General features: G+C 50.7%; 1 protein-coding gene across 5 annotated transcripts in view; it reads right to left on the reverse strand.

The window, feature by feature from the left end:
• The window catches only part of GARNL3 (GTPase activating Rap/RanGAP domain like 3), a 108104-nt gene that overhangs the window by 14249 nt on the left and 68580 nt on the right, over window positions 1-25275 (reverse strand). For 4 of the 5 annotated variants that reach the window (XM_044439946.1, XM_044439944.1, XM_044439945.1 and 1 more), the window contains 14 exons: window positions 18997-19071; window positions 18695-18794; window positions 18092-18210; window positions 17479-17543; window positions 16243-16306; window positions 13462-13488; window positions 10370-10445; window positions 7170-7268; window positions 5891-5994; window positions 4322-4430; window positions 2603-2648; window positions 1895-2001; window positions 931-1046; window positions 218-322 (listed from right to left, as the gene is read on the reverse strand). In XM_044439946.1, the coding sequence (XP_044295881.1) occupies window positions 218-322; window positions 931-1046; window positions 1895-2001; window positions 2603-2648; window positions 4322-4430; window positions 5891-5994; window positions 7170-7268; window positions 10370-10445; window positions 13462-13488; window positions 16243-16306; window positions 17479-17543; window positions 18092-18190 (1017 nt within the window). In that variant the 5' untranslated portion in view covers window positions 18191-18210; window positions 18695-18794; window positions 18997-19071. Of the gene's footprint in view, window positions 1-217; window positions 323-930; window positions 1047-1894; window positions 2002-2602; window positions 2649-4321; window positions 4431-5890; window positions 5995-7169; window positions 7269-10369; window positions 10446-13461; window positions 13489-16242; window positions 16307-17478; window positions 17544-18091; window positions 18795-18996; window positions 19072-25275 lie in introns of those variants that run through there. The other variant, XM_044439943.1, reaches the window with a different exon arrangement.

The raw sequence follows: 25275 nt of genomic DNA on the forward strand, positions 1-25275 counted from the left end.
CGGGACGAAGACTTGGTGGTACCGGAGGAAGAGTGCGCCCAGCCGCTGGAATCACCCTCGGGGGTCTGAAACCAGGCCAATGGCTGCCGCCTGGCTGTGGTGGCGGGGCGATCCCGGGTGCTTGGCCTGGCCGCTCAACAGGCCCCCGCGGCCCCACGGCCTCGCCCCGGAAGGCCCGCTTCACTCATTCGTAGTCATGCGCACGCGGACACCACACCTGGCCAAGACGGACAAATTCGGCTTGCCGAGCCTCTTCTTTCTTCCGGGCTGATTTTGGGGACTCGGGTAAGACGTCGCTGAAGGATCTCCTGTTAAGCATGTTCTTTAAATAAATATAATTGATGAATTAATTAATTTAAGCACTAGCATTTTAATGCAGAGCCTCTGATCCTGAGCTATTAAAAAAAAAAACCGCTGAGAAATATGCTAGTTTTCCCACATGGATGGGACTCCCCGGGGAATCGGGTTTGCTACTCGTATATAATCAGGCCCAGTGAAGAGCCCCCATGTTCAGGCAGACGCCAAACCTGATTCAGGCAGAACCAAATGGCAGTAGGAGAAACCGTCTGCCTGCCACAGGACACCTGGCTGGGTGCTCCTTGGCGCTCTCTGACACTGAGACCACCATGCTCCTCCCCCAGGCGCCTCCGGGAGGCAGGAAGAGAAGTGGGAGGAGGAGGCATGGATTCCGGGGGCGTGTGCTGACGCAACGTGCACGAGGCCCCGGAAAGGGTGGTGATCGAGGGGGACTGGGAGGAAGTCGAAGCGGCAACCTCACCCAGGACAGAGCGGAAGGGAGGCGTTGCCAAAGAGGGCAGCATCCACCCAGCCACCTGGCCATCTTGGCTAAGGGACCGCCCCGGCTTGCACAGAAGGCCAAGTGCGGCCCGGCTGAAGAGCGCCCGAGAAGCCGGGAGAGAAGGAACTTACTTTGTGCATGTCCGGCATGAGGTCCTGGTACAAGGAGCGAATCAACATGTCCAGGGTGCGCTGCCGCTTCTGAGCGAAGGTTGGCGTTTCCAGTGTGGCTTTCTCCCCGTTAATTACTGCGAGGGACAAACACGGGAAGAGTGTGTTGCGTGGGGAAGCGGGGCTCGGCTCCTGCCTCCCCCAGCCAGAGCTGCGTCTTGCAAGGTTTAGCACACGGTGGGCAAGATGCAGCCCAAGCAGCCCCCGCTGCCCGGAAGCTCGAAATGGCCAGACCCAGACTCAAAAGGGAGTGAGACTGGAACACTGCAGGCTACCTTCAGTCATGGATTCCCAGCACCCCATGGAATGCGGGCTCGCGGGGGAAGGGTCCAGGGGCTGGAACTGGCCCTCAGAGCCCCCACACCTGCCCGTCACTGATGCAGCAGAACAAGAAGGGCTGGGGCATCGCTCGCAAAGGCCCACTCGAGGGGCTCGGAAGGAGGGCAGATGTGCGCACGCCTCCCGTCCTACATCTCCCAGCATCCACAGTCGTTCCAATACAAGAAGAAGGGGAGCTTCCACTTGTGAGACGAGGCCCCTGCAATCAGCCTGCCCTGAGCCGGATTAGGGCAAAGCGCCACAAGGGCACAGTGAGAACGAGAGAAGTGTGCCGCACAGCATCTCATCCCAAGGCTGCGCATCAAGTCGCGCGTCACGGAACAGGCGGATATGCTAGGAGGAAAACTCGACCGTTTGTTGCTGCTCTTGTTATCGAAGAAACCAACCGTTTGTGTAACAGGTTGATTCTTCTAGCCTTGGCCTTCTGCACCCTGTTCCATTCCGTGGTGGACCTCAGTTCCCACTGGCCACAGCTAGCTCAGGCCCATGGTCAGGGGTACTGGGAGCTGGAGTCCAACATATTTGGAGAGACGGCTGCTTTGATCCACGGACCGCTCCGAGTCTGAAAATGGAGAATTCCACTTACGTTTCACCAGCAGAAAGTCCCTGAATTCCTGGTGGTCCGTAAACACCGGCGGGGACGGAAGAGGAGGCCCAAAGAGAGGTACGCTTTCCTCCGAGAAGATTTTCAACCTAGCGGAGAGGACACAGGATGATCTGGGGAGGGAAATGCTATTCCACATGCTACCTATCACCAGACAGTCGCACTAAAAATCAGCTTTCAAGCACTGATGGCAAGACAGGGAAAACTTCTGGAGTGATGCAGTATGACAATTCTTTATTTTTAGACCGTCTGGGAGAAAGAGATGGAGGGCTCCCAGTTATAAAACAGAGGGTGCTGGAGCCACTTTTAAGTCCAAAAGCCACCTTGTCCAAGAATCACAGGCACCACATTCCAGAGGGTGAGGAGAGCGGCTGCAAGGACTTGATCACCACCAAAATGCACTCTGCGTATTCTCAGAAACATGCCTTTTTTACTTCATATGGTCCTGACAGTCAAAGTATGTCCTCACAGGCAACTCTGTAAGCATGAAGCATGTTCATGCCAAGGACTTATTACTCCTTTTCCCCACTTTGAGGAAATCATTCTTGTTGCTTTTTTCCAGCCTTGGATTTCCCACTTCCGCCCCTGCCCTGAATCAGGTGTATTTTCTGCAATACCACATGGAGCTAAAGTCATAACATGCCATGTCAAATTAATGGAATGAATGGTTTGTGCACTGTTCACACCCACCTGTAACTATCGCTTTGCTTATTATATCTCACTAAGGCAAAAATATCTGCGGTGTTAATTAAGGAGATCAAAGCATCTACTCCCACACCACTGGCAATCTCTTGTCCCTGGAAAATCGTGCCCCTCCCATCCCCGTTTTGGTGGAAATCGAGGCGAAAAGGAGAGCAGAGAAGGGAAATGTGGTTGTGTTAGAATATTAGGCTGCTTTCTAATGGGCACTGGAATACTTTTTTCACAGCTGGAATCACAGCACGCAGATGCAGAAATACAGTATGGCAGAAAGCAGATGATAACAGCTAACCATGATGTGTAGCCTTAAGCCTGGCTGAAGCCCCAACGGCATGGCGAAACCATGGTTTAGCTTGCTGAACAAGGCTTACCTCCTGAAGGACATGTAGACAAGGAGACAAGAGGGGGACCTATCAGTCCCCTTGTGAGCAGAGAGGCTAGGAAGCTGCCTTCATCGTGTTCCTTTAATTATGCATCTATTTATGTATGCGAAATTTCTATCCCACCCTTGTGGTGCTTATGCACCACTCAGGGTGTCTAACGAGCAATAAAACTCATGATAAAATGCAACAGAATTGCAGCAAGAATAATAAAAACATAAAATGGAGGCACGGGGGAAAAAATACATGCTCAGTCCCTAGTTGAACAGGAGGCATTTTGCCATTCCTGTAAACACCGCAAGAGTGGGGTGCAGCTAAAACGGCTGAAGCAGAGGGTCCCACAGTTCAGCTGCAGCCACACAGAAGATGATCTTTCTCATCTCCACCCGCCAAACCTCCACTGTATGTGGGATATGGAGAAGGTCCCGTCCGTCAGTTCGTAGGGCACAGGCCGGCTGGTCTGCAGGAAGGCAGTCCCTACGGTTATCCTGGGTGCAAGGACACAGTCTGAACTGGGCCTGGAAAGGGCTGGTTTCTAGTGGAGCCCTCATAGAACGGGTGGAAAAGGCCTTGGTTAGTCTGTACAGGGATGGCACCTAATCACAGTGAAGGCAAGCTCACTGCACACCGAGCCTGTGGCCAGCCCTCGGTCGTATTTCGAGCGTGCAGATGCAGTCCCGTGGTTCAAGGAAATGCACTGCGGGGAAGAAGCATGCAGCCCGCATGCAGTTCTACAAGTCGGCTTGTGTATCTCTACAAGTTGGTTTGTTGTAAGCCGCCCCGAGGCTTCGGCGAATGGGGCAGCATAAAAATGTTTTAATAAATAAATAAAAATAAATCTGTGAGCAGGCATGGCCCCAGCTCACAGATGTCTTTGGGACCCTGAAATGACCAACCCCAAGGCACTGATAGATACGTTGCAATGCAAATACCAAAGTACCCCTTTGAATTGGGGCATGCACCTTCGAATCACAGATGTGACCAAAACTGTATTTCTAAGGATGAATCACTTACACAGAATTAAATTCCAAAGAACCCAAAATGGCTGCTGGAGAAAAGACTGAGTTGCAGCGAGTCCATAAGTAGGGTTCAGATATTCAGGCGCGATCATTAAGCCCTGCCTCGAGAAAGCAAACCCTGTGTGTTTGCACCGGGGCCATCCGTGAGACCAGCCTGCAGAATCAACCAGAACGTGCAATCCGAAATTGCACGTTTGTTTGTCAACAGCATTGAGAAAGCAGCATGAAGAGCGGAGAGGGAACCCGTCGATCAAACACAGGTGCACAGGCCCACAAAAGCGGACCAGGATCGCGGGACTGGAAAAAGATACGTGTGAAGTGAGAGCGGATCATGGATGGCTTAAAGGCTGGTGAAGACTCCTCTCCTTCCTGGAACACGATGGTGACAATGTCATTCCCAATGTGCCTCTTCCTTTCCACCTGTAAAGGAAAGGGAGAACCGGACATGGCTGTGGGAACCATTTTGTTTGCAAAATCCATCCCAGCCTCCTCCACTCTATAGAGAGGTATTGCTACCACCCAATGCGACTCTGGTGCACTCGCAACTGGAGCCTTGTGCTCAGTTTTGGCGCCCTCGTTATGGGAAGGATATAGCCAGGTTAGAGCCAGTGCAGCGCAGGGCCACAAGGTTGGTGGCCGGTACGCAGGCGATGCCGTATGAGGTGAGACTGAGGGAACTGGGTATTTTCAGCCTGCAGTTCTCCCCTGCAGAGGAAGGCAGGATGCGCTCCAATGGAGCCAAGCTCAGGGAACCAAGGTTCAATTTGGATGCCAGGAAGCACTTCCTGACAGTCGGGACCCCGAATGGGCTTCCACAAGAGGTTGTTGAGGCCCCATCAGTGCGGGTGGTCAAGGATAGGCTGGACGTGCACATGGTGGGCAAGTCGTGAGTGGAGCTGGCTGGAGCCGGAGGTCAGACTAGATGGCCCGGGAGACCTCTTCTGACTTGCTCTGTTTCTGTGTTTCTATGCTCCATGACAGCCTGCCCTCACCAGATGCCCTGCGGCTAAGAAGTCCTGGCATGGCGGGAGCTGCTCCTCAGCACATCTGGAGGCCGCTCAGTTGGAAAAGGCTGCTCCGAAAATTATGCAACTGAGCCTGTTCCACTGAGTTGGGATTAGAAGGGGGGCCTTCGCTGCAACTCACTCGCTTGGCATTCCATGTGTTTGCACAACACCTTTGGACACCAAGTTACCAGAACATTCCGTTGGTACATCCATTTTCCAGAGGGCCGGGAAAAATGTCAAACTTGAGACATTTGCAAAGCAACATCCCCAGGGCAGTTTCAGATAATGGGTGGGAACTTGAGATGTATCTGTACAGGGAGGGAAACAGGAGCCTCTCTGCTGGAGCTCTTCTCCATCTCTCTTCTTCCACGGTCATTCAGCTCTGCTCAAGGAGCTCCTTGGCAGGCTGTTCTGCAGCCAAGCAGCGTTGTGAAGCCGAGCTCTGCTGGCATCTGCTTCCCTGCAATCCTGCTGCCCCGGGTTTTAGTCCTGCCCTCTGGGGCAACGCTGAGCAAAGCTGTCCCGCCTGCTGCAACGCAGCTCTTCTCAAATTAGCGGAGTGCTCGCACGTTGCCCCTCCACCTTCTATCCCATACGCAGCACTTTTGGCTGGTCTTTATAGGAGGCGGATGCTGAAGCAAACACCCAGCACCCGCCTCCTGGGCACACTCCAGTTCGTCAGTGTCCCACTAAAAATGCGATGCCCAGAACTAGCAACTGTGCCCTCCACACGACGCCCAGCGATGTCCTTCAAGGTTCACGTTTGGCACATGTGCCTCCTTGAAGCAGGGCCACATTCCTCCGTCTCTTCTGGCCTTTCTTTGGCAGCTGCCTCCGTTCCACTAAGAAAAATCGATATGGAAAATCACATACCTGCTGTTTGTTCTCTTTAGAATATGGAAGCATGGTCGAAACATGGAACATTATCTCGTGTCCTTGGTAGACAGTGTAGATGGAAGAAATGCCCGTGGTGTCATCTACACAGATGAAAAAAAACAAGCAGCAGGTGTGAAGGAAACAAGCGTGTGGTACTTGTGTGTCGAAACCACTGTGCAGCGGAGCCCCTTCTGGAGCAGATTTGGAGCCCAGCGCAGTGGCAGGAGCCCCGGGTACAGCAAGGCTGGCTCGCCACATTTTCCAACAAATGAAGTGGCATGAATTATCTGCCGAAGAAGAAAACAACCCCTGATGCTATTATCCACTATTAATGACCCCCAATTCCCAGAACTGGAGGGAGCAATTTTATGTACCTGGGAGTCCTGGGACGTTTGGAACTGGAGCTCCGACCCCTTCCCAGCTCTGGACTCTCTCACACTCAGAGACCGCAGGGAAAAGGGCGTGTTTTGGTGGCAAGAGGGGGGTAGACGAGCAAGGGCAGCCCCCCTCCCCTACCCCTCCAAAACACGTTCACTGGGTGGGCAAAAGGGTCCAGCTAAGCAAAGAGCAGGACAAGAAGGCAAGGAGGGGGAGACGGCATCTGTAGCGCCTTCCACCATGCATGGGATGCTCATAGGTGTCTGAGTTTGGGAAGGTAAACGTTTGACAGACGTGCCAAATATGGTTCAAGCGAGCCCCATTTTTCAGGCTCCAAGGGAGCAACCCAGAGGACTGAACCCTGAACAAATGAAGAGAGAATGTGGGAGAGGCGCCAGCCTTCAACTCTGGAGAACCTCTAGCTGAGTTTCCTGGTCCGTGCACCCATTTCCAAGCCCCGCGAGGCCTAAATACGTGTATTTTGTAGCTGGGCACATCCCTGCTGCTGTTAGGGGACATCAATTGTCTTTCAGAGCCCAGCCGCTTCGGGGAGCGAGATCGGTTTGTGCAGCAGAATGCACCGCCTCTCCATGGGCCTGAGTCACCATTCGGAGGACAGAAGACGGTGCGGTCAGCCGTTCCCCATTTAGGGCTGGATGAGCATGCAAAACACAGCCATGGGAAGAGGAAGCGCTCCATATTTATGGGATCTGCAAACCAACGGCCTCCTGGGCATGGCTGGGAGGCTGGAGCAGAGGTGGGGCCCAGGCCCCGGGGCAGCATGGGCCAGCGCATGACCGAACGGGAAAGAGCGCACAGGCTGCAAAGGCAGGGGACACAGAAAGGTTCCGCGCATTGGTCGGCGCAAGCTGGTCGGAGGACCCAGTACGGATCTTACTTTTGGTGTCCAGCCCTCCTCTGTAGCCGGTCCATCCCTTCAGTGTGATCGTGTCCCCCAGGAGAGCCAACAACTTCTGAAAGCTTTCACTGCCGGTCTCTACAGTAGGAAAAACGAGGGGGGTGGGAGAGGGAGGCAGAAAGATCATTACCCCCCCCACACGCACACACACACACACACACCTTGCATCACCAGTGACTTCTCCTCCTCGACAGAGTTACCAGGCAGGGTTGGTTCAAAAGGGGCTCGTGGAGATCAGGTTATGCCGCCCGCCTTGCCCTTTGGGCTTCCCCATCCCAGCATCCGAGCGTGTGGGCCGGGGGCAGACGGGGGACGGGCCTGTGTGTTCCTCTGCATTGGAAAGCTCTCGACGTGGGCCGACTCGCTCTCCGCCAGCGAAGGAGCTTTCCTCTGAAGCTGTGCCGGAGCAGGCAGACGGCCTGTCCCGTCTTGGCCCACGAGACGGCGCAGCACCAAGAGGACGGCATTTCTGAGCACTTGCACGCCTCTCCGCCTCGCACACTCCCCCGTTGGAGGTGACTCAGCCTTGCCTCCCATAGCAGGGGATGAAGCCTCTGCACACGAGCGTGCCGCTGCTCTCCTGCCTCTACTGTGAGCTTCCCATGGAGGCATCTGGACGGTCCTTGTGGGACCAGAACGCTGGACAAGAGAGCTCCCATGGGCCTGTTCCTGTGTCCCTAAACATGTGCTTAACGTTGCCAGCTTTATCTGGAAGAGAAAGCAGCTGCGAGGGGCCTTGCCAATGAAGGGTTTCTTTCCAATGCCAACGGCGCTGAAAAGAGATTTTCTCAGCAGGCAAAGAAAGATAGTTGTAAGCCTGGGGAATGATAGCTTTCCCCCATCCCCAGCTGATTCTATTTTCATCTTTTAAAAAAATAATAGGAATGAATGAATGGCATGTTAAACACAGAAGATGCATTGAAAGTACGTAATGCCGCATTTGGTCCCAAACGGCACCTTGCCTCTTAACATGGAGGAAGCTTTTGCCTGTCCTGGCCAGTTATATTTTGTGCGAAGAAGAAAGGGAAAGGCAGGCAGGCAGGGTGACAGGCTCAAGCATTGTTCAAGCAAGCCCTATTTTTCAGGCTGCCTCTGGAAAGACGGAAGATTGTTGCGCTAGAAAAACTTCCACTTCAGAATGAGATAAACAGGCATGAGAAATGAGTCTGAGGCAAGTGGAGAGAGAATAAGAAAAGCTATTCATATTTTTCTTTCACTCTGGCTGCTGAGAACACAAATATGTCAATCTGGCTTTGCAAACATAACCAAGGCATTAAGAGCCTGCCAGAGCTTTTAGTCATACAAACACAAAATGTTCTAAGTGCCTGCCGTTGAAATATTTCTAGTCTTCATTTGGAGACGGGAGGAGAAAACAAACCCCAAGACACGCAGAGGCACTGGAGGAATACAGGACGGCTCCGTGCCAGCGCTGTTTTGGGGGATTCTAAAGCATGCAAGAGTCGCGCGGTTCCCAAGGAGCTGGCCAACCCTTGCTATTTGCTGCCTGGGAATACGTGCTAAAACGAAGCGCGAGTTCATACAGAGGGAGCATGTGCACAATGGAAACACAGCTTTTATTTTATCTTTCTGGTGGGAAAGGCCAACTGGCAGGCGCGGGTCTCTTGTTATGAATGTGGCGCCGTCAATGCGGCGTTGGATAGCATCGTGCAAGGCAAGAGGGAGGGGAGGAGAGAGAGAGAGAGCGCACTATGACCACAAAGACTGCCTTCCTCAGGCCCGCTCTCGCCACAGCAAATTCTTGACGGTGGGGGAAACAGCTGCGAGGCGTGTTGTCCCAGAGCTCCTCTGGGGACCAGGCTGTTCATCCTACACAAATCCCCGAGACTTCACCAGCCTTCTGGAAGAACTGCAGATTGCCCAGAGGTGTGAAGAGACGGCCTGTCTCCTCAGGCAGATAAAACATCTGGTACTACCTGACCTAGCCTGTGTCTCCTCCCCTGTGGTCCAGATGTAAGCTTTAAAGAGCAGCAGTGGAAACAGCAATGCAGCAACGGCTGATATCGCAGGCCCGGTCCACCACTGTTCCCCAGGTTTTTAAGTTTTGTCCTGCTGGAGGGTTTTCCTTTTGGGGGGACTGCGCAAAGAAGTGTGGCTACTGGGCAATATGGAAATGTGATAAATAAACGCATCAGCCACCACTGCCTTTACAAATCCTGTTGCTCTGAGTTACTGGTTATTTGCTCCCGCTTATTGTCAACCGCTTGGGTGGAGGTTGTTGTCAGGCAGCAAGGTGGGATGCAAGTATTTTAAATAAATCGTAAATTGGTGGGATCCAATTAGGAAGCTCTTCTGCTAATCTTGTCCAATAGTGGAGGCAACTAACACCCTCCCACACAAAACAACCCTATGAAAACCTAGGAGCAAAGAAACAGAGTGAGTCAGAAGGGCCCCCCCCATTTTAAAAAGGGAAAAGCTAAGGGAAAGACATGGTGGCTTCCTTTCTTGTCAGGCTCAGGTTGGCGTAAAAACCTGGGGCAAGAGGTAGATCTTGAGGAGGGATTTGAGACACAGAGAAACATGGCAGGAACTGATGCTTTGGGTGGCGTGATTTCTTTCGCCTGAGCAATGCTATCCGTCAGCACTTCTCGCCTTGCAATTCAAAGTCTGCATCTTACTTTCCAGGTTATCTTTCTACAAGTTCAGCTTTCTCCCTTTCTCCACCCGCAGTACAGCCTAGCTCTTGGTTTTGCAATTTTATATTCTGTGTTTCTGCTTTAGTGCCAAGTAATTTTTATGGAAAGGGGGGAAAGAGAGAGGAACACAAAAAAGAGGGACCCCAATGAGTGCCATTCCTGTTTGGATGGGGATGTTAGTAGGGGTGGGATCTGTTACGAAGCAGCTCGGCCCCAGGGAAACCTGCCCCCCCCCCCCCGAGCCAACAAAGATACCCGCTGTAGGTCTAGGCTAGCCCTTCCCCACCTGGTTCCCATGTAGGCCTGCAACTCCCAATCATCCCCAGCCAGCAGGGCCACTGCTGCCTGGGGGTGATGGGAGCTGTAGTCACATGTATCTGAAGGGGACTGGCTTGGGGAAGGCTAGTCTAGAGCTCAACCAAGCAAGATCTCGACAATCAAGACCAGCACCACGTTCTTCTGTGGTTCACACAAAAACGCAGCATCCCACCACCCAGAGGGAGGAAGAAAGATCTGCAGACTCACCATTGCTGAACATCTCGTCATCCGTTAGCTGTCCATCTTTGGCGTAAAGGATTCCAAACTTAAAATTGACAGAGCCCTGACAGGGACAAGAATGTCTTATTTAGCATTTAGCCAAGCTGGCTCTTCTTGAAGAAAGCAGCTGCCTCATTATATGCAGGGTGTATTGGGAAAATGAAGGAGTTGCTCTATCCGTAATTTGGAATCTGGGTTTTTGCCTTAAGCCTGCTCTCTATCCCAGCAATGTCATCATTTCCACGTTCACGTTTTCCGCCCCAGCCCGGCTCCCGCTTCTCTTACCCAGTTGTGAGAGAACGTCTGAAAGCTTTTATGTCCTCTCTTATTAATTACAAGCTATCAAGTTGTTCCAACTTTACTGTGGTTAATCTTAACTATGGTTTGTTGAGCCAACAAGCCGTCTTCAATATTGATTTACAAAACTGGCCTGAACAACCTATAGTTGAGATGGTTGGCATAATTAATCTAAAATGTATTTTGGACTACAATTCTCACAGGCCTAGCCAGGATGGCAAATGATAATGGATTACAGGAATTGTAGTCCAAATCAATCAGAGGACATCAAACTGTCTTCACTGGCAGAGTTTAATGCATGATCTTTCTCAGTTTGGGAAAGAGAAATGATATCCTTAACTAATTCAAGTTTTTTCATGGATTTAAAATTCATGCATCAGAATTATGATCTACAGCCTTTTCCACTCCAATACTGGAATTCAGTTCAGGAGGATCCACAAGTTTAACCCGGAGTCCGATCAAGCTACTGTTTTGCAATAGATGTTTAAGAAGTCTCAATTTATTTCCTGATAACAGGTGGAGAGCAAGATATCCACTGTATACTTAGTTCGTAAGTTTTTAATTTATTATGTACTATTGTATTTCAATGTATTTTATCATGTTGTAAGCCGCCCCAAGGTTTCGGCAAGGGGCGGCATAGAAATGTTATAATAATAATAATAATAATAATAATAATAATAATAATATTTTCTAATGTGTATTGGCCAATAAAATGCATTTGCCTGTATTTGCATTTTGCTCATTCTTGTTATCAGACAGAGTCTAATGTTCAAGGAAACTTTGTTTTTTTTTTTTTCTTATGATTTTCTGGTTGGGTTTTCCCCCTATTTCACCTACAAATGTAAACGTCCCATGTTTAAAATAAACATGCAAACCCCCTGCAGCAGCTCATAATTCCTCTGTTCCCACAAGCCTCCCCATATATGGGTACCCCTTCTCATTCTTCTTTAGCCCCCCCCCCCCCAAAAAAAAAAAAAAACTAAGGAAAAAAAAATAAAATTTTTTAGAAAAAAAAAAAAAAAATAACCAAAGTGAAAGGTTTTACAATCAAAGGGGAGTTAAGTGAAGCAATCTGGGGAAGAGTGTAAAAATGAGAGAAAGTTAAAAAAAAAAAAAAGAATTGTTATCTCAGGTACCTATGGAAAGCCCTTTATTGTTGCCTGATGCTTTTCAGAAAACACATTCTCCACTGCTGAGGACTGTTTATCTCCTGTCACATGTTTTTAAAACAAAAACCTTTCTCTATTTTGGCATCTGATAAAGGAAAACCTATTTCCCACAATGCATTAGGCAACGCATTTTCCATCGGCATCTGAGATTCCCCCTTCTTACTCTCTCTCCTTTTGTACGCATGCCTTCCCCTCTCATTTCGCCACATCTGAAGGCCAGCCGGTTTCACGCAGGGAGCCCCGTCAGCCGGCCACCAAATCTTTATTTCCGCTACCACTGCAGTCCTCGATCAGACAGTCTGAGCTGCAGCAGCCACCTCCTGGCACAGGAAACCTGGTGATGCCAAGGTCCCACGCTTTGGCTGGCTGTAACGCGCCCAATTCTGTCCGACGTGCTCATTTTGAGTAAGGGGCTGTTCAGGAAGGACTCTGGGCTTCTAAATTCTGTCCTTCCTCAGCTCCTCCAAAGACCAGAAGGACTGGCTATTCACTCCAATTTGCACTGGGGTAGGTGGGTGTCAGCACCCTCCTTGCTGAAGTGGTGATCTAACATTCTGTGAATCCTTATAATGCTGATGGGGAGAGCTTCAACTTGGACATTCCACTTCACATGTTAAGGGCCGCTGCCGTTATTCTTCTGCCAGGCTTCAGAAGCTCAGACATTAAGGCAGTCAGCAGTCAGACTTCCCTTTCTGTCCTGGAGACGGGATGGCTCCCGTGAGTCACTCGCACATCGGCACAAGCCACATTGTTTTGATGAATGTCCCGCTCGTGCTGAAGGGGCCATGGGGGGGGCTAACGGCAGTCTTTAACGAAACAGATCCATCTGCGACCCTTCTGTGGCTCTCAAGTCAAAGCAAAGCGATAGATGGACCCAGAGAACACGAGAGCAAGTACAAGGAAACAGATGCAACTGTAATTAAAACGTGCTTCCCTCTTATCGTCGGCCAATTATAGGCTTGTCTGCCAATTTGTTCTTTGGAAGATGATGAAGTAAGGTGAGATAAGACAGGACGGAACGTCCCAAAGATTCTGGCTGGAGCCACACGGGCGGTTCGTGGCGGCTTCTCAGGCCTTTCTAAAGTCCGAACTAGCTGGAAAAAGCATCATGTTCCCAAACGGGGTTAAAATGATGCGACAGCCCATCTCCGTCTTGCTGGCTGCCGGCAGCAGGGGGAGATACGGCAACAGGGGGAGATACTCGCAATGCAGGGCTCTGTGCCACAAAGTAAGCCCTGCCTACATGCCACGGGGATGGGCTGAGGGGCATCTTGTCCTGTAATGCTATTTTTAGCAACTCCTCTGAGCCACATGCAACAGGTAGGTCTGATTTGCAAGGCAATCTGAGCCATTTTATTTTTTCTGGACGGGAATGACCAGGCTCCCCGACAGATCTGCGAAGTGGCATTATCAAGAACGGCCGCCATTGTGCCCCATTTTGATCAGCATTCGTATTCTAACAAAAGGAAGGTGTGCTCATGTTGAGATCATGGGATGCAATAATAATCATTAAAACACCCAAAGACACAGCCTACCAAGAGGAAGGAAGCATTGTTACAAATGGAAACCAGTATTTATTCAAAAATCTTCTTAAGACCTTTGTTTGTGCATTACCTCTTGCTCTTCCAGAACCAATAAATCCTGCGCAGAGGGATGGGGTGGGGAAAGAAAAAGGAAAAAGAAAACATATTTAGTTTTTAAGTTCACTCAAGACTTCACCACCTCAGTTGCTACTCACCCATGTTCTTAGGCAAGAGCAGCAGTAACCAAGCGCATTTGGTTTGCAGATGATCTTCTGCATGCAGGATACCTTGAGGGCACTGAAGGATGCTGGCTCAGCCACCTTCCACGCATATTCTCTGAGGATGAGCGGGACAACCTGCCCTGCAAACAGGCTATGCAGGGGAAAAAACTGCACCAAAGGGGGAAAGAGGATGTTGAACTGGCGATGGCGCCGTCAAAGTGGCCAAGTGGCACCTTGCAGGGCTGTCACTACCTCACTGAAAATCATGAAACGCGATTTTGGTCGAAAAAACAAACCTGGGGGGAGAAAAGCGCTCAACAAAGCTTCCGCAAGTGCAAAAGGCGTGGCGATCGTGGCAGGGAGCACCCAGCCAGCGACGGTCACTGCGGCCTGCACGCTGGTGGGGCAGCCGTCAGTGGCGCGGGCATTTCTGCCACTCTGCCCATGGGGCTCGGCCACTGCCTCCCTTCACTCACAGCGGCAATGCTCATGTGGGCCTGGACAACACACCAAACCATCATGGGCGAGGCTACCTGCAAAACAAGTCTGTGTTTCTCGGAGGGGCTTGTTTTCCACCCCACAGGAAACTATCCAGGTTTGCACAATGGAAAATCCGCCGTGGCTCATCCCCCAGAAGCATGCAAGCGAGCGGGAGAATGCGTAAATTGGGTGTGCGCAGAAGATAATGTTGAAACACCTGGTAGATCTCTGGCTGGTTTTCAATGCACTGATAAGAGCGTTTGACTCCCAATTGCTTAACAAGAGGAATAAAATTACTTTTCCCTGCTCACCCAACAAAAGCTTGGGTGAACAGAAGTAGGTTTTAGTGTGGAAGGACTATGCCATGTGGTTAGTTCTAGCACTCAAAACATATTCCCAGGCTTAGAATTCTTTGATTCTACATGTATGTCTTTTGCACCAAACTCTGGTTGGTGGATTTCATAGATATAGTTAAAAAAATGAAGTAAGTTTCAAAAGCTAGAAGTCTACTTATCACTGGAATATGAATCTGTAGTGAGGAATTTAATTAGAAGTGGGTCCTAGACAAAGTGCTCAGCCAGGCTACTGACTCTCAGATTTAGCTGCGCACACAGGGGCCTTCTGCTCAACCTCCCACTCTAATTTTAGTTGGTTGAGCTTAACCCATTCCTGCATCGCAGCTTCCCAGCCACTTTAAATTTCTAACTTAAACAGTGCCGTCCCAGATGCAATTTCTGATGTTTGAATGCACATCACCTCATCCTGCCAGTGAAATGCTAGAATCCATAAGATTCACAAGAGAAAACTGCATTTTAAACACTACCTTGGATTTTTTTTTAAGCGCTCCTTCCACGTCAAAAGCTAGCACCGCCAAGAGAGGGCTGGGCTGCAGACTTTCTCCATGATTCAGTAGGTCCCTGCTTGTGGATTTCTTAAGCTGATCCTTTGCATGGGGATGCAATCACAAATGATTGCTCCAGCCTGCAACCTTCAGTGGTTCAGCCCTCTCGGAATGACCGCAGCTTTCTCTTACTTCATTCTGCGGCTGAACAAGCTACTTGATGATTTAGTGCGGAGTGAGGGGTGGAGACACTGCTGGAGCCAGTCTGGGGTAAACCTTTCAGGACAAGATGTTTGCTTGTGTATTCTCTGAAAAGTATGACTCACCAGAATCAACCTATTCCTGAAAACTGAAAAGTGGGGGAAACAGTCCTCAGAATTATACAGTTGGAGATGACCTAGAAGCCACCTAGTCCAACTGCCTGCTTGATATGGGAAGCCAACAGATGACTTCCAGTCTCTGCCTGAAGACTTCCATTAACAGAGAGCCCGCTGCCCTGCTAGGCCACTGGTTCTATTACCAAACTGCTCTTACTGGGCCATTTTCTTTCCTAATGTTCAAGAGAAGTCTCTTCCATTGGAGCTGCAGAATGTTAGCTCTCATCCTGACCTCTGGGGAAGCAGAGAACAGGTTCTGGGTTGAGAGTCAATGACTGGCCCAAAGTCTCCTGAAAGCTTCTTAGCTCAGTGGGGACTAGAAGCCAGATCCCCCCAGCCCCAGGCCAACACTACCACTACAACGCCACACCAGATTCCTCTCTGTGGACAGCGAAGGCCCCCATCTCCCTCATGCTGAATGCTAAAACGTAGGAAAGTACTAGAAGAAGCCTTGAAATGGTAAACGATCACACTTGACTTGTATGCCAACCCCACTCCACTCACAATGGAATTTCCTTCTCATAATCTAGTAAGGGAGGCAGAAGAGGAGAGGTTCTGGCCAATGTTGGATTCCAGCTCGAGAAGAGAAGACTGCGAGGAGATATGATGGCATGCTACAAGTCCCTCAAAGGCTGTCACAAAGAGGAAAGCCGGGATCTCTTCTTGACCATCCCAGAGAGCAGGACACAGAAGTGTTACAGGAAGCCAGGTTCCAGCTGGACGTCAGGAAGAACTTCCCGACTGTTAGAGCAGTACAGCAATGGGTCCAAGGGAGGTCGTGGGCTCTCCCACATTAGAGCCACGCAAGAGGCAACTGGACCGCCATCTTAGAGGGATGGTTTAACTCGGCGTCCTGCACTGAGCAGGGCCTTCTGGCTGTTTCCAACTCTACTATTCTATGAGAACAGAGAAACCAGTGCCCCCCTCCACCCCCAATGCTTTATATAGCTTACCTTTTGAATTTCAGGGTGAAGAATTTCTCTAGGGCCTTTCTCAAATTTGTCAAGATTCATGGCACTGAAATACAAGGCAAACTGTGGTCTCAATGCTATTTGTTCATATAAGTACCAGTGAATATTCACCAGCGATTTTTTTAAAAGTCCACGTCAAAATCTTTTTTAGCTGCTGTGTTAATTCTTCCATTTCTTCAGTAACATTTGAGTATCGCTTTCCTCAAACTGGTGTCCTCCAGATGTTTTGGATTTCCAAATCCCATCAGCCCCAGGCAGCAAGGTTATGGTAAGAGATACTGGGAGATGTAACCTAAACATCTAGAGAGAACCAGGTTGAGGAAGGGTGTGATAAACCATGGTTTAGCATGATAGGGAAAAGCAGCAAGTTTCTTCCTCATCTTATCTTGTGATGCAGCACTGGAAGCCTTCACTTCCACACTGAGAGCCCATGTTGCCTAGTGGTTAGAGTTCTGGACTGGGACTTAGTTGATCCGAGGTCTCATCTTCACTTGGCCATGACAATGACCCATCACTGCCTCTCAGCTTAACCTACCTGTAAATGTATTTTATACTGAGGGGTGGGACATGAACACCTAACATAAATAAACAGACATGTGGAAAGAAAGAATAGCTTACCTTTTACCATTCAAGTGGAATGATTTATTAACTAGATCTCCAAAAAGTCTCAGCTGCTAGGTGGGAAAGAGGAATTTGTCTTCAACACTAAAGGCGTGTTTCTCCAGTCTGATGGGGCAATGCTCTCAAGGGAGGAGGGCTCATGTGTTCCCCCCAGCATTTCCAGCACAAATTCACTAGTCATCCTTCACCGCAAGTAAGCATGGCATCAATACTGGCATGAACCGAGATTCACACTAACCGGGGTCCCCCCTCAACCAACATTTGACACTGGTTCATAACCCTTGCTTAAGTGGGAATGTGGATACCACCTTCATGGTGGGATTTATTTATTTATTTATTTATTAAAACATTTTTAAAGTATGTTGAAGTATGTTGGATATTGTAAAGTAAAGGATGTTGAAGTATGTCTAAAAGGGACGGGAAATATGCCCTGCAGAAGAAAGCGGGGAGTCTAGGGGGAGAGAGCACACAATTCTGCGGTCCATCCAACACATCTTAATCTCTGTTTCTTTCTGATTCCACGGCGCTGTGCTTTTCCCTCTGTGATTCATTCCTCAGACCAGCAAAGACTAGAGCTGAAAGTACGATTATCCTTACCTTAAAATAGACTTCACAGATAAAGTTTTTGTAGGACTGTATGGGAGGCATATTTTCTGAGTACCCTATAAAAGAATTGCATTAGAACAGATGCTATGATAGATCAGATGTAAACAGAAGTGGCCAAACACATACAAAGTATATATACTGGTCGCGAACATGAGTGTTGGCTTGTAGCACAGGCTACAATGATTGCTGCTTCAGATACACCAGAAAGTCCTGGTTTGTGACGTTTCCTTCGTCACCCTCCAAGAATCCCTGAATGCTGTCCCAGACAGCAAGAGCAGACAAGCAACGGTCTGTCAGGGCAGAAGCAATGCTGAACTGCGCGCTGCCGAAATTGCGGTCTGGAAACCAACTTCGACTCGTGCGTCCAGAACCTTGCTTGGTGGCCATTTACAAACTATGGCTGGTCACATGGCATTGGTTCAGCTAATGCGAGAAACCCTGAACTGGCTTTTCAGTTGGGTGCTGCATCTGACCAGTTTCTGGGTCTGATTTTGGGGTCCTTCGTAGAATGTGCTGTTTAGCATGGCTCCTCCCACTGACGACAGAAACCGAGCAACAGAATTAGGGTAACTATCAGACGGAAGACAGAAAGTTTGCCCCTTACTGTTTTTCTCCAGAGGATTGCACGGTATTGAGGGACACGCTGATTGTTTTGGTCAGACAGCACGACAGAGAGAAAGAAGGGGTTCTTTTCTGCGTCCATTCCAACATAGTTCTGATGAACTGGGAAGAAAAGCAGCAGCCGTTAGAACAGGCAAGCCCATCATGGGGTTAGAAGAGGGGACTCTCTCATGCTTGGACCTTGTTGGGCCACAATATGGGAGGACGGGCATCCGGGAATGTACGTGGGCCCTGAGCTGCCATCTCACAGCCACCTGGAGAGCGCGAGTGGCCAGAACAGGAGCCCAGCAGGTTGCCACATCATGTCCTGACTGGCCGAGGGCTCCAGCGCTTGGTCAACGACTACCGAAGAAGTGAGCCAACACAGAACTCTGGATCTGCTAAGGTGGCAAAGGGCAGAACATTTCCATCAGAAAAAAGTTCACTCTGGGAAAAGCCTGCTTCAAAACTAGGCAAGAGAAGAAGGTGCAAACAGCCCGGGCACGGCTTCATTATCCCAGCGAGCTTTTCAATCACTGATGTTTCAGGATGGGTGTGCATGCACCCCGCCCCCCTGCACACACCCACAATCAGAAGGTTTAACTACCTTTTCCTAGAAAATACTTGAAGTACCATCTGGTGTGGTATTCCGGATTCTCCAAGTGCACATCTGTTCTGTGCCATGTACCAGGGGCATAATCGGTATTCTGAAATGGAAACAGAAACCTGGGCTTGCCACAAAAAATATAGCAAGGAGGGTTCAGACAATGCAACGAACCGTTCCGACTCACAAACTCAACACGTACCTGCAGCATCTGGCCCTTACACATGGTTACAAAGCCAATGCTTAACCAAAGTGCATGGCAAATGCGGGGGGGGGGGGGGCTCAAGCTGGAAGCCTTCTCCTACCTCATCAACAGAGCCGTTTTCCACCCGGAACCGGCCAGCCCTTTGGATCGCTCCATCGGCATCGCTGGAGATGAGCTGCACGACAAGGAGAAACACGAACATTAGAACGGCTGTTCGCAACGCTCCGCCATTCCCAGAGCGACTTGTTCCTCACAAGCTTTTTAGAAAAGCACATCTCCAGGTGCCGTTTCATTAGGGCTCCGTCGCATCTGCCTCACCCTTAGGAGCACATCTGGGGAGTAAGACGGAGGCCAGCTGTCATTGTCACAGTGTGGCTTGGGCCACAGAAGGCAGTGGCAGTCTCTCTGCTTGGGTCTGTCATCCCCGGGGCATGTGGCTCGTCCAGGGGACAGAAGAGTGGCTGCCCCCACAGCAAGAAACACCGAGCAGGGGGGCAAGCATAAGAAGGCCCTCTGCACCTGGCGAGCCCATAAGCAACAAAGGAGGCGACCCCTCCTCTTGCCAGTGGCGTTCGGAGGTATGTGCTCTCTGGGTTGGGATGTCGCAGGTCGCTAAAACAGCTAGTAGACATTCACAACCGTATCCTTCCTGAATCTGTCGAATCCCCTTTAAAACTGTTTAATTTGATGGCTGTAACCACATCCTGCAGCAGAGAATTCCATGGCTCATCTACAAATTATCTGAAGAAGCCCTTGCCTTTCTCTGCCCCAAACTTCCCACCGTGCCGCTTCACTTGACGATCCCGTGGGGTTCTGCTTTTCACAAAGGAATAAAGTACCCGTGTTCTCCGCACCGTACGTGCTTCTACAGACCTCCACCATGTGCTGGCTTATACTCCTTAGAAGCGACGGCCATGGCTTCATCTAGAGACAGGCAACAGGTGAAGCGAGAGAAGGGCCTGGGGAATGTCATACTCCAGCTGGCACACTGGGGAGAACGGCGGTGCCCCTTTGTCAGCTCCGCTGGCCTTCTGTCCACCAGGAACGTTTCAAAACGTCACACGCACACACAGGCCAGCGGGGGCGACGTCTGTTTTGCCACCACGTCCTCCTGAGAAAGCCTGACCGGAACCGCTGTCCTTGCAAGACTGCTGCCGCCAGCGCCCGCCCCATTACGGTTCGTCTCCCCAGGTATCTCCCCACTCCACGGCCATCTCCCCAGCTTCCCAAGCGATAACAACATCCAGGCCCTGACATTTTATAGCCCACGTGGTGCTGAATGTGTTTCACTGCACTTGTATACAGTAGGTCCGCTGTTCTTACAACACTCCTGTAAGGTAAGGCACCATTATTATAATTGCCATTATTTATGATCGGCTTCCAAGCCAATTAACAAAGGTGCACGTGTAATACGAGGGGTGGAACAAGCACGCTCGGGAATGCCAGTCTTCAGAGAGCCCACTGAGGCTTGGTCTCCTCTAGAAGCGGGGGACGTGGGCCCATGAACTGCAGCCCGTGGCCGGCCCCAGTGCAGCCCTGGAGTTATTTTTCCAAAACGAAATGGCTCTCCAGAGTGCTGGGAGAGACAAATTTAGCTCGCTATCAAATTTAGCCCTTTTAGCTCTGCTGAGCACTATGCAGCAATTTGCTGCCAATATGCAGTGTTTTAAAAGAAGAAAAGGGGGGGGGGGACCCCAATTATTTCCATCACGCCCCTCCCAGTGCAGTCCTTGGGGCAGGCAAAAGTGACCCCTGGCACATCTACAGTTGCACGATGCTGGTCTACACGAAGAAAAGAAGAAAAAAATATATCAGGTGGGAAGGATGACTGGCCAGCATGGAGAGAATGGGAAAGTGCTGAGGGACAGGAGTCCAAATGTCCATCAGGAGTTGTTCAGTGGCAGCCACGAGCTGCACCTCCGTAACTGGACGGGGCGACGTTCCGGTAGGAATCAGTGGGCCACATCTGGATACACGCGCGTGTGGCAGGCGAAGCGACAGTCCCCCCCCCCCCTTCTGGGTTCACCCTGAGCTCTGCAGCTGGGGACTTACTGCGCCTTAACTGCAGCATCCGAGATCCAGACCCAGATTCTGCTTCATTCCATCAAGTGGGTGTGCCAGGGAAGAGCCACCTTCCAAAGACTGGTGTGTATGCCAAGGTACGCAGCACTGGATCCCCCCACTGGGTCCCAGGCAAGCTGCTCGGGACCAGATCCCCCTCTGGATCCCAGCAAAGCTCAAGGGGCTGGATTCCTCCTGTGGGATCCCAGCCAAGCTGTTCAGGACTGGACCTGCTGGCCAGGTGATCACCAATTGGCGGGTTAATTAAAAACATATGGTGCCAACCCGAACCCGTTCAGCCGCGTGCCTGTAGGTCAGGCCCAATTCACAGCTGGCAGCGAGGGGATCCGAACCCCATACATCCACAACCCGACTCTTGGCACCCGCACTCGCAGTGCAGAAGCACCCGCACGATCCCCGAGGGGGCTTCCAGCCAGCAGCCACTGGGGCAACTCGGGACCAACTAGCTTGCTGGTCCAGGGATGTGGCCAGTTCTGGCACAGCGAGGCCGGGCGGGCCCAAGGTGAGACAGGAACAGTGGTGGCGGCAGCTGAACCCACGTCGCCCCAAGCCCTTCGAGGGCCGGAAGGGAAGGGAAGGGAAGTGTGGCTTGGAAGCATTGACAATGCCCGGGCCGCCTGACGTAACTCTCCCCTGCTCTTGCCAAAGCCAGGCATGTGCCAAGCTGGGCTAATGCGGAAATGGAGCACCTGTAATGCTTCCTTCTTTGAATAATGGGGTTGCCAGGAGAGAGGAACCGTGGTAGCCGGGGCACCTCATATGCCCAACAAAGCTTTATTTACGGAAGAGAAAAGCTTACCAACAGCTCCCCCCGGGAAATGAGACCACCTCCCCGCGTCATTCTCATGCAGCGTGTGCTGCTGTGAGCAGCAGCTGGGACAGTAACAAGGCTCGGCCATTTGAAATGTTTTGCCATTCCGACGCGGTTGTTTTGTGGTTTCAACTGCAGCCCTTCTGTGGACAGAAGCCGCCAACAATTTCTAACCACACGGGCCGAAGCAGAACTTGGAGAGCCTCCCCCTCCACCCACCCCCAAAAAACCAGAGGACAACCCTGCAATCGACGCTGGGCTTATGAATGAATGAATGGGACACGGGGAGAGAAAGAATAATCGAGTGCAAGGCAGAGGGACTCAGATCAACGAGAGAGACAGGACGGACAGACTGGTTTAGCCACAGACAGACGCCGACTAATGACTCCACTAAAAGCTTTATGGTGTATATGACATCAGACGTGGTTTCAGGGAGATCAAATTGTCAAAATCTGATTATTCCCTGGGAAATGCGAGCAGGAGTGCTTGAGCTACATTTCCTCCGAGAAAGAAAAGTTCCTTCTGGCACTGAGCACAACAGGGCAGCTCGAAGGCATGGGCTGGGTGGATTCAGCCTTTGAAAGTAGTGAGCTCCTGCAGGCTGCATGCATGCAACCCCTCTCGGCCTCTACAACCATCAAGAGAAGAGGAGCATGCAAGGCCGGCTTCTCCAGGTGGCATGCGGACTCTGCACTGGTCAGCGACTGGGCCTTCTAGAAGCCCACGTACAAAAGCACACACCAATATTTATGTGATGTGGCCTCACAGAAAGTCAAAGCTTTTGTCCATCCAGCATGCTTCTGATAGATAAGACCAATCCAGAGTCCTTCCTGTTGCCTGGAAACTGAGATCCTTTTACTGAGAGATGTCAAGGACTGAACCAGGGACTAGAGATGTGAAGATCAAGTCGGATGTCTTTCCCATGCTTGGCCCCAGCCAGGAAGTGAGCCAAGTTGAGATGAAGTCCATGAAAGCTCAGGCACACAAGTGGATTCTTGGTACAAGGTATGCAAAGCATATAATTCTTTGCAAAAGATATGCAAATTAAATAATTATTTGCATGAAGTACACAAAGCCTGTAAGGCAGGTGTCCGGAAGCAGAACTCTGCTCGAACCTCTCAGACGTCCATGCAAACGTTTGGCTTGAGGCACACTTAGGGAAGAGAGAAAGCAGGTTGGAATCCGAGGAAACAAGCTGAGGGTAGCCGGCAGATCCTCACCCCCAAACAAGATTTGACACACACGTAAGACAATGCTCTGCCATTAAGGCAGGGCACCTTCCCAAGGGAGCAGCCCTTCCTGCCAGCTCCATCTTGGATCCAGCAACTGGCCTTGGAGAGCTCCGCGCTGGACAACACACTCTGGATGTGGATTTGCACTGATGTTCTGAGCCTCCCCATTACCATGGCAGATGGACTGCCCTTCAGGGAGGGCGTGACCTTCACCCAAAGGCGACTCGGCTCCGTTTCTGTGAGAAAACCACTACCCCCTCCCCACAGCTTGTGTGGTGTCCTCCGTCGGGGGTCACCCTTGTTTTTACAGGAGAATGCTGGGAAAAGAATACGGAGAGCTTGCCAAGAAGTGTCGTTATGTTTGGAGGTGAATTCACAGCATGCTTTGGCTGGCTGGTTTTGAGCCGTCTTCCCTGTCAATCTTCTGTCCAGACACTGCTTGGCCAGACTTGTGTTCCCATGTTCCTGACGTGATTGGAGAGACTATAAGGCATTTCTTCCTCTTCAACAGCCAGCAGCTTGCAATTTAATGCTGGAGGCACTTGACTCTTGGGTTGCATCAGCTGAACACAAATACAGCTAACCGGGCAGGGTCCATGACGTATCTGCAGCCTAAATCAAGGGTGTGAGTCGGTACGCGGGCGTGGTTCCAGGCACTCCGGACCAACTGGCGAAAGGCCACCTTGCTGAGACCTCTGCCACAACGCCACCATCATTTGCTCAGTTGAAACAGGCTGCAACGTGCTGAAACGCTTCATTCACAACATCCTGCATTCTGGCATCCGCGTCATGTTTTCTGGCACCAACCCTGCGCTTGGTTTGGATAAAGACATGGAAGAGAGGAAGAACCACCTGGGGAAGCACCATTCCCCATTCCAGGCCTTTCCAGGTCAGAAAGCATGGCCTTGCTGGACCTCCTGGTCCTGCGACTCACCCTGTCAGCGCAGTCCTCACAGCGCCTACACTACAGGAGCCGGCGGATCCGGAACTGGGCCTGCCGTAAGAGCAGACCATGCAGGTCTCGTAAGACCCGTGGGCAACACCCTTGCCAGCACCTTCCACAGCGCTCCTTCCAGGGTCCTGACGGGCCTGTCCTTGCCTCCCTTGAGCTGCGACGGGCCGAGGCAAGCAAAAGGCCTGGAGCCAGAGCTCTGCCATTTCAGCTCCTATCAACACATCAGTCCCTAAACCAGCCCGGCTGCCACTTCACCCGCCGCACCGATTTTATTTGGCTTTTCAGAGAAAGTCTGTCCCTCTGAGGCAGCCTTGGTTCTCTTTTTCACAGGGCTGGCTTGCGATTGCAGCCCAGGTCCCATGCCATTGGAACTCTTCATTGGAATTCGTCAGAAGAACTCTCTGGCCAAGCGTCCCCACGGTCTGCAATTCTGCCTCCTGGGACAGCCAACCACATGCCTCTGGTTGCTTACAAGAGGAACCAGATCCTGCTGTTTTCCTCAATAGCTGGTACTCACCCAAGTATACAGAGTATGCTTTAGAAAAATGGAAAAGGGAGCTTAGTTTCCACTCTCGCTAGAAATGTTTCCAGAAGCCTTCCTTCTGTTTTTGGCTACTCCGTGCTCCCACACAGGGCACTCTCATATTAAAATTTAAGTAAATTAGAGGGTTTAGACAGAGCACTAAACTAACTAGCTGCTTGCACGACCCTGGGAAAACATCCAGGTATGCAACCAGGGTGACCCAACCTGTCAGTTGCTCTTTCTTCTCTTATGTTTTCGGATCTCGAGCTCTTCCTGTTCTGTTTATGAAGATGTTTAGGAATATTGGTAAATTCTAGTTGAAAGGCCAACCTCCGAGAAATTATCAGGCATGCCTAGTAAGCATCTGCACAGCAAGGTCTCCACCCCTTGCTTCCTTCTACCCCAGAAATGCTACGAAGTATGTAGCCATAATAGAATTGGGTCCCCGTCATAATGGTATGAACTGAATCTCTGCGCCAAGAAATGTCACATGTTTGCAAAGCCTTCACATTACCAGACCATCCAGCGTCTGGTTTCTATCAGCCCGAGTCCCATTCCGACCTGGAAATTACGTTATATTTCAGCGTTTCAGAGCGTACAACCAGAGCGTGGGTCTGGTTTTAATTACCCTGACATTTTTGCTTTGATAGTTTCCGCTGCATCCGAAGACCCCGGTCATTAGAGGCAGCAGAACGAGGCCTTTGCCAGTTGGAGCCAGTGGTGAAACAGAGCAGAACTGTGCCACTGAGACAGGTGGGCCAAATCAAAGACTCCAG

Source organism: Varanus komodoensis, unplaced genomic scaffold (genome assembly GCF_004798865.1).
Source record: "Varanus komodoensis strain SLA01 unplaced genomic scaffold, ASM479886v1 scaffold36, whole genome shotgun sequence".
In the NCBI taxonomy this organism is placed as follows: domain Eukaryota; kingdom Metazoa; phylum Chordata; class Lepidosauria; order Squamata; family Varanidae; genus Varanus; species Varanus komodoensis.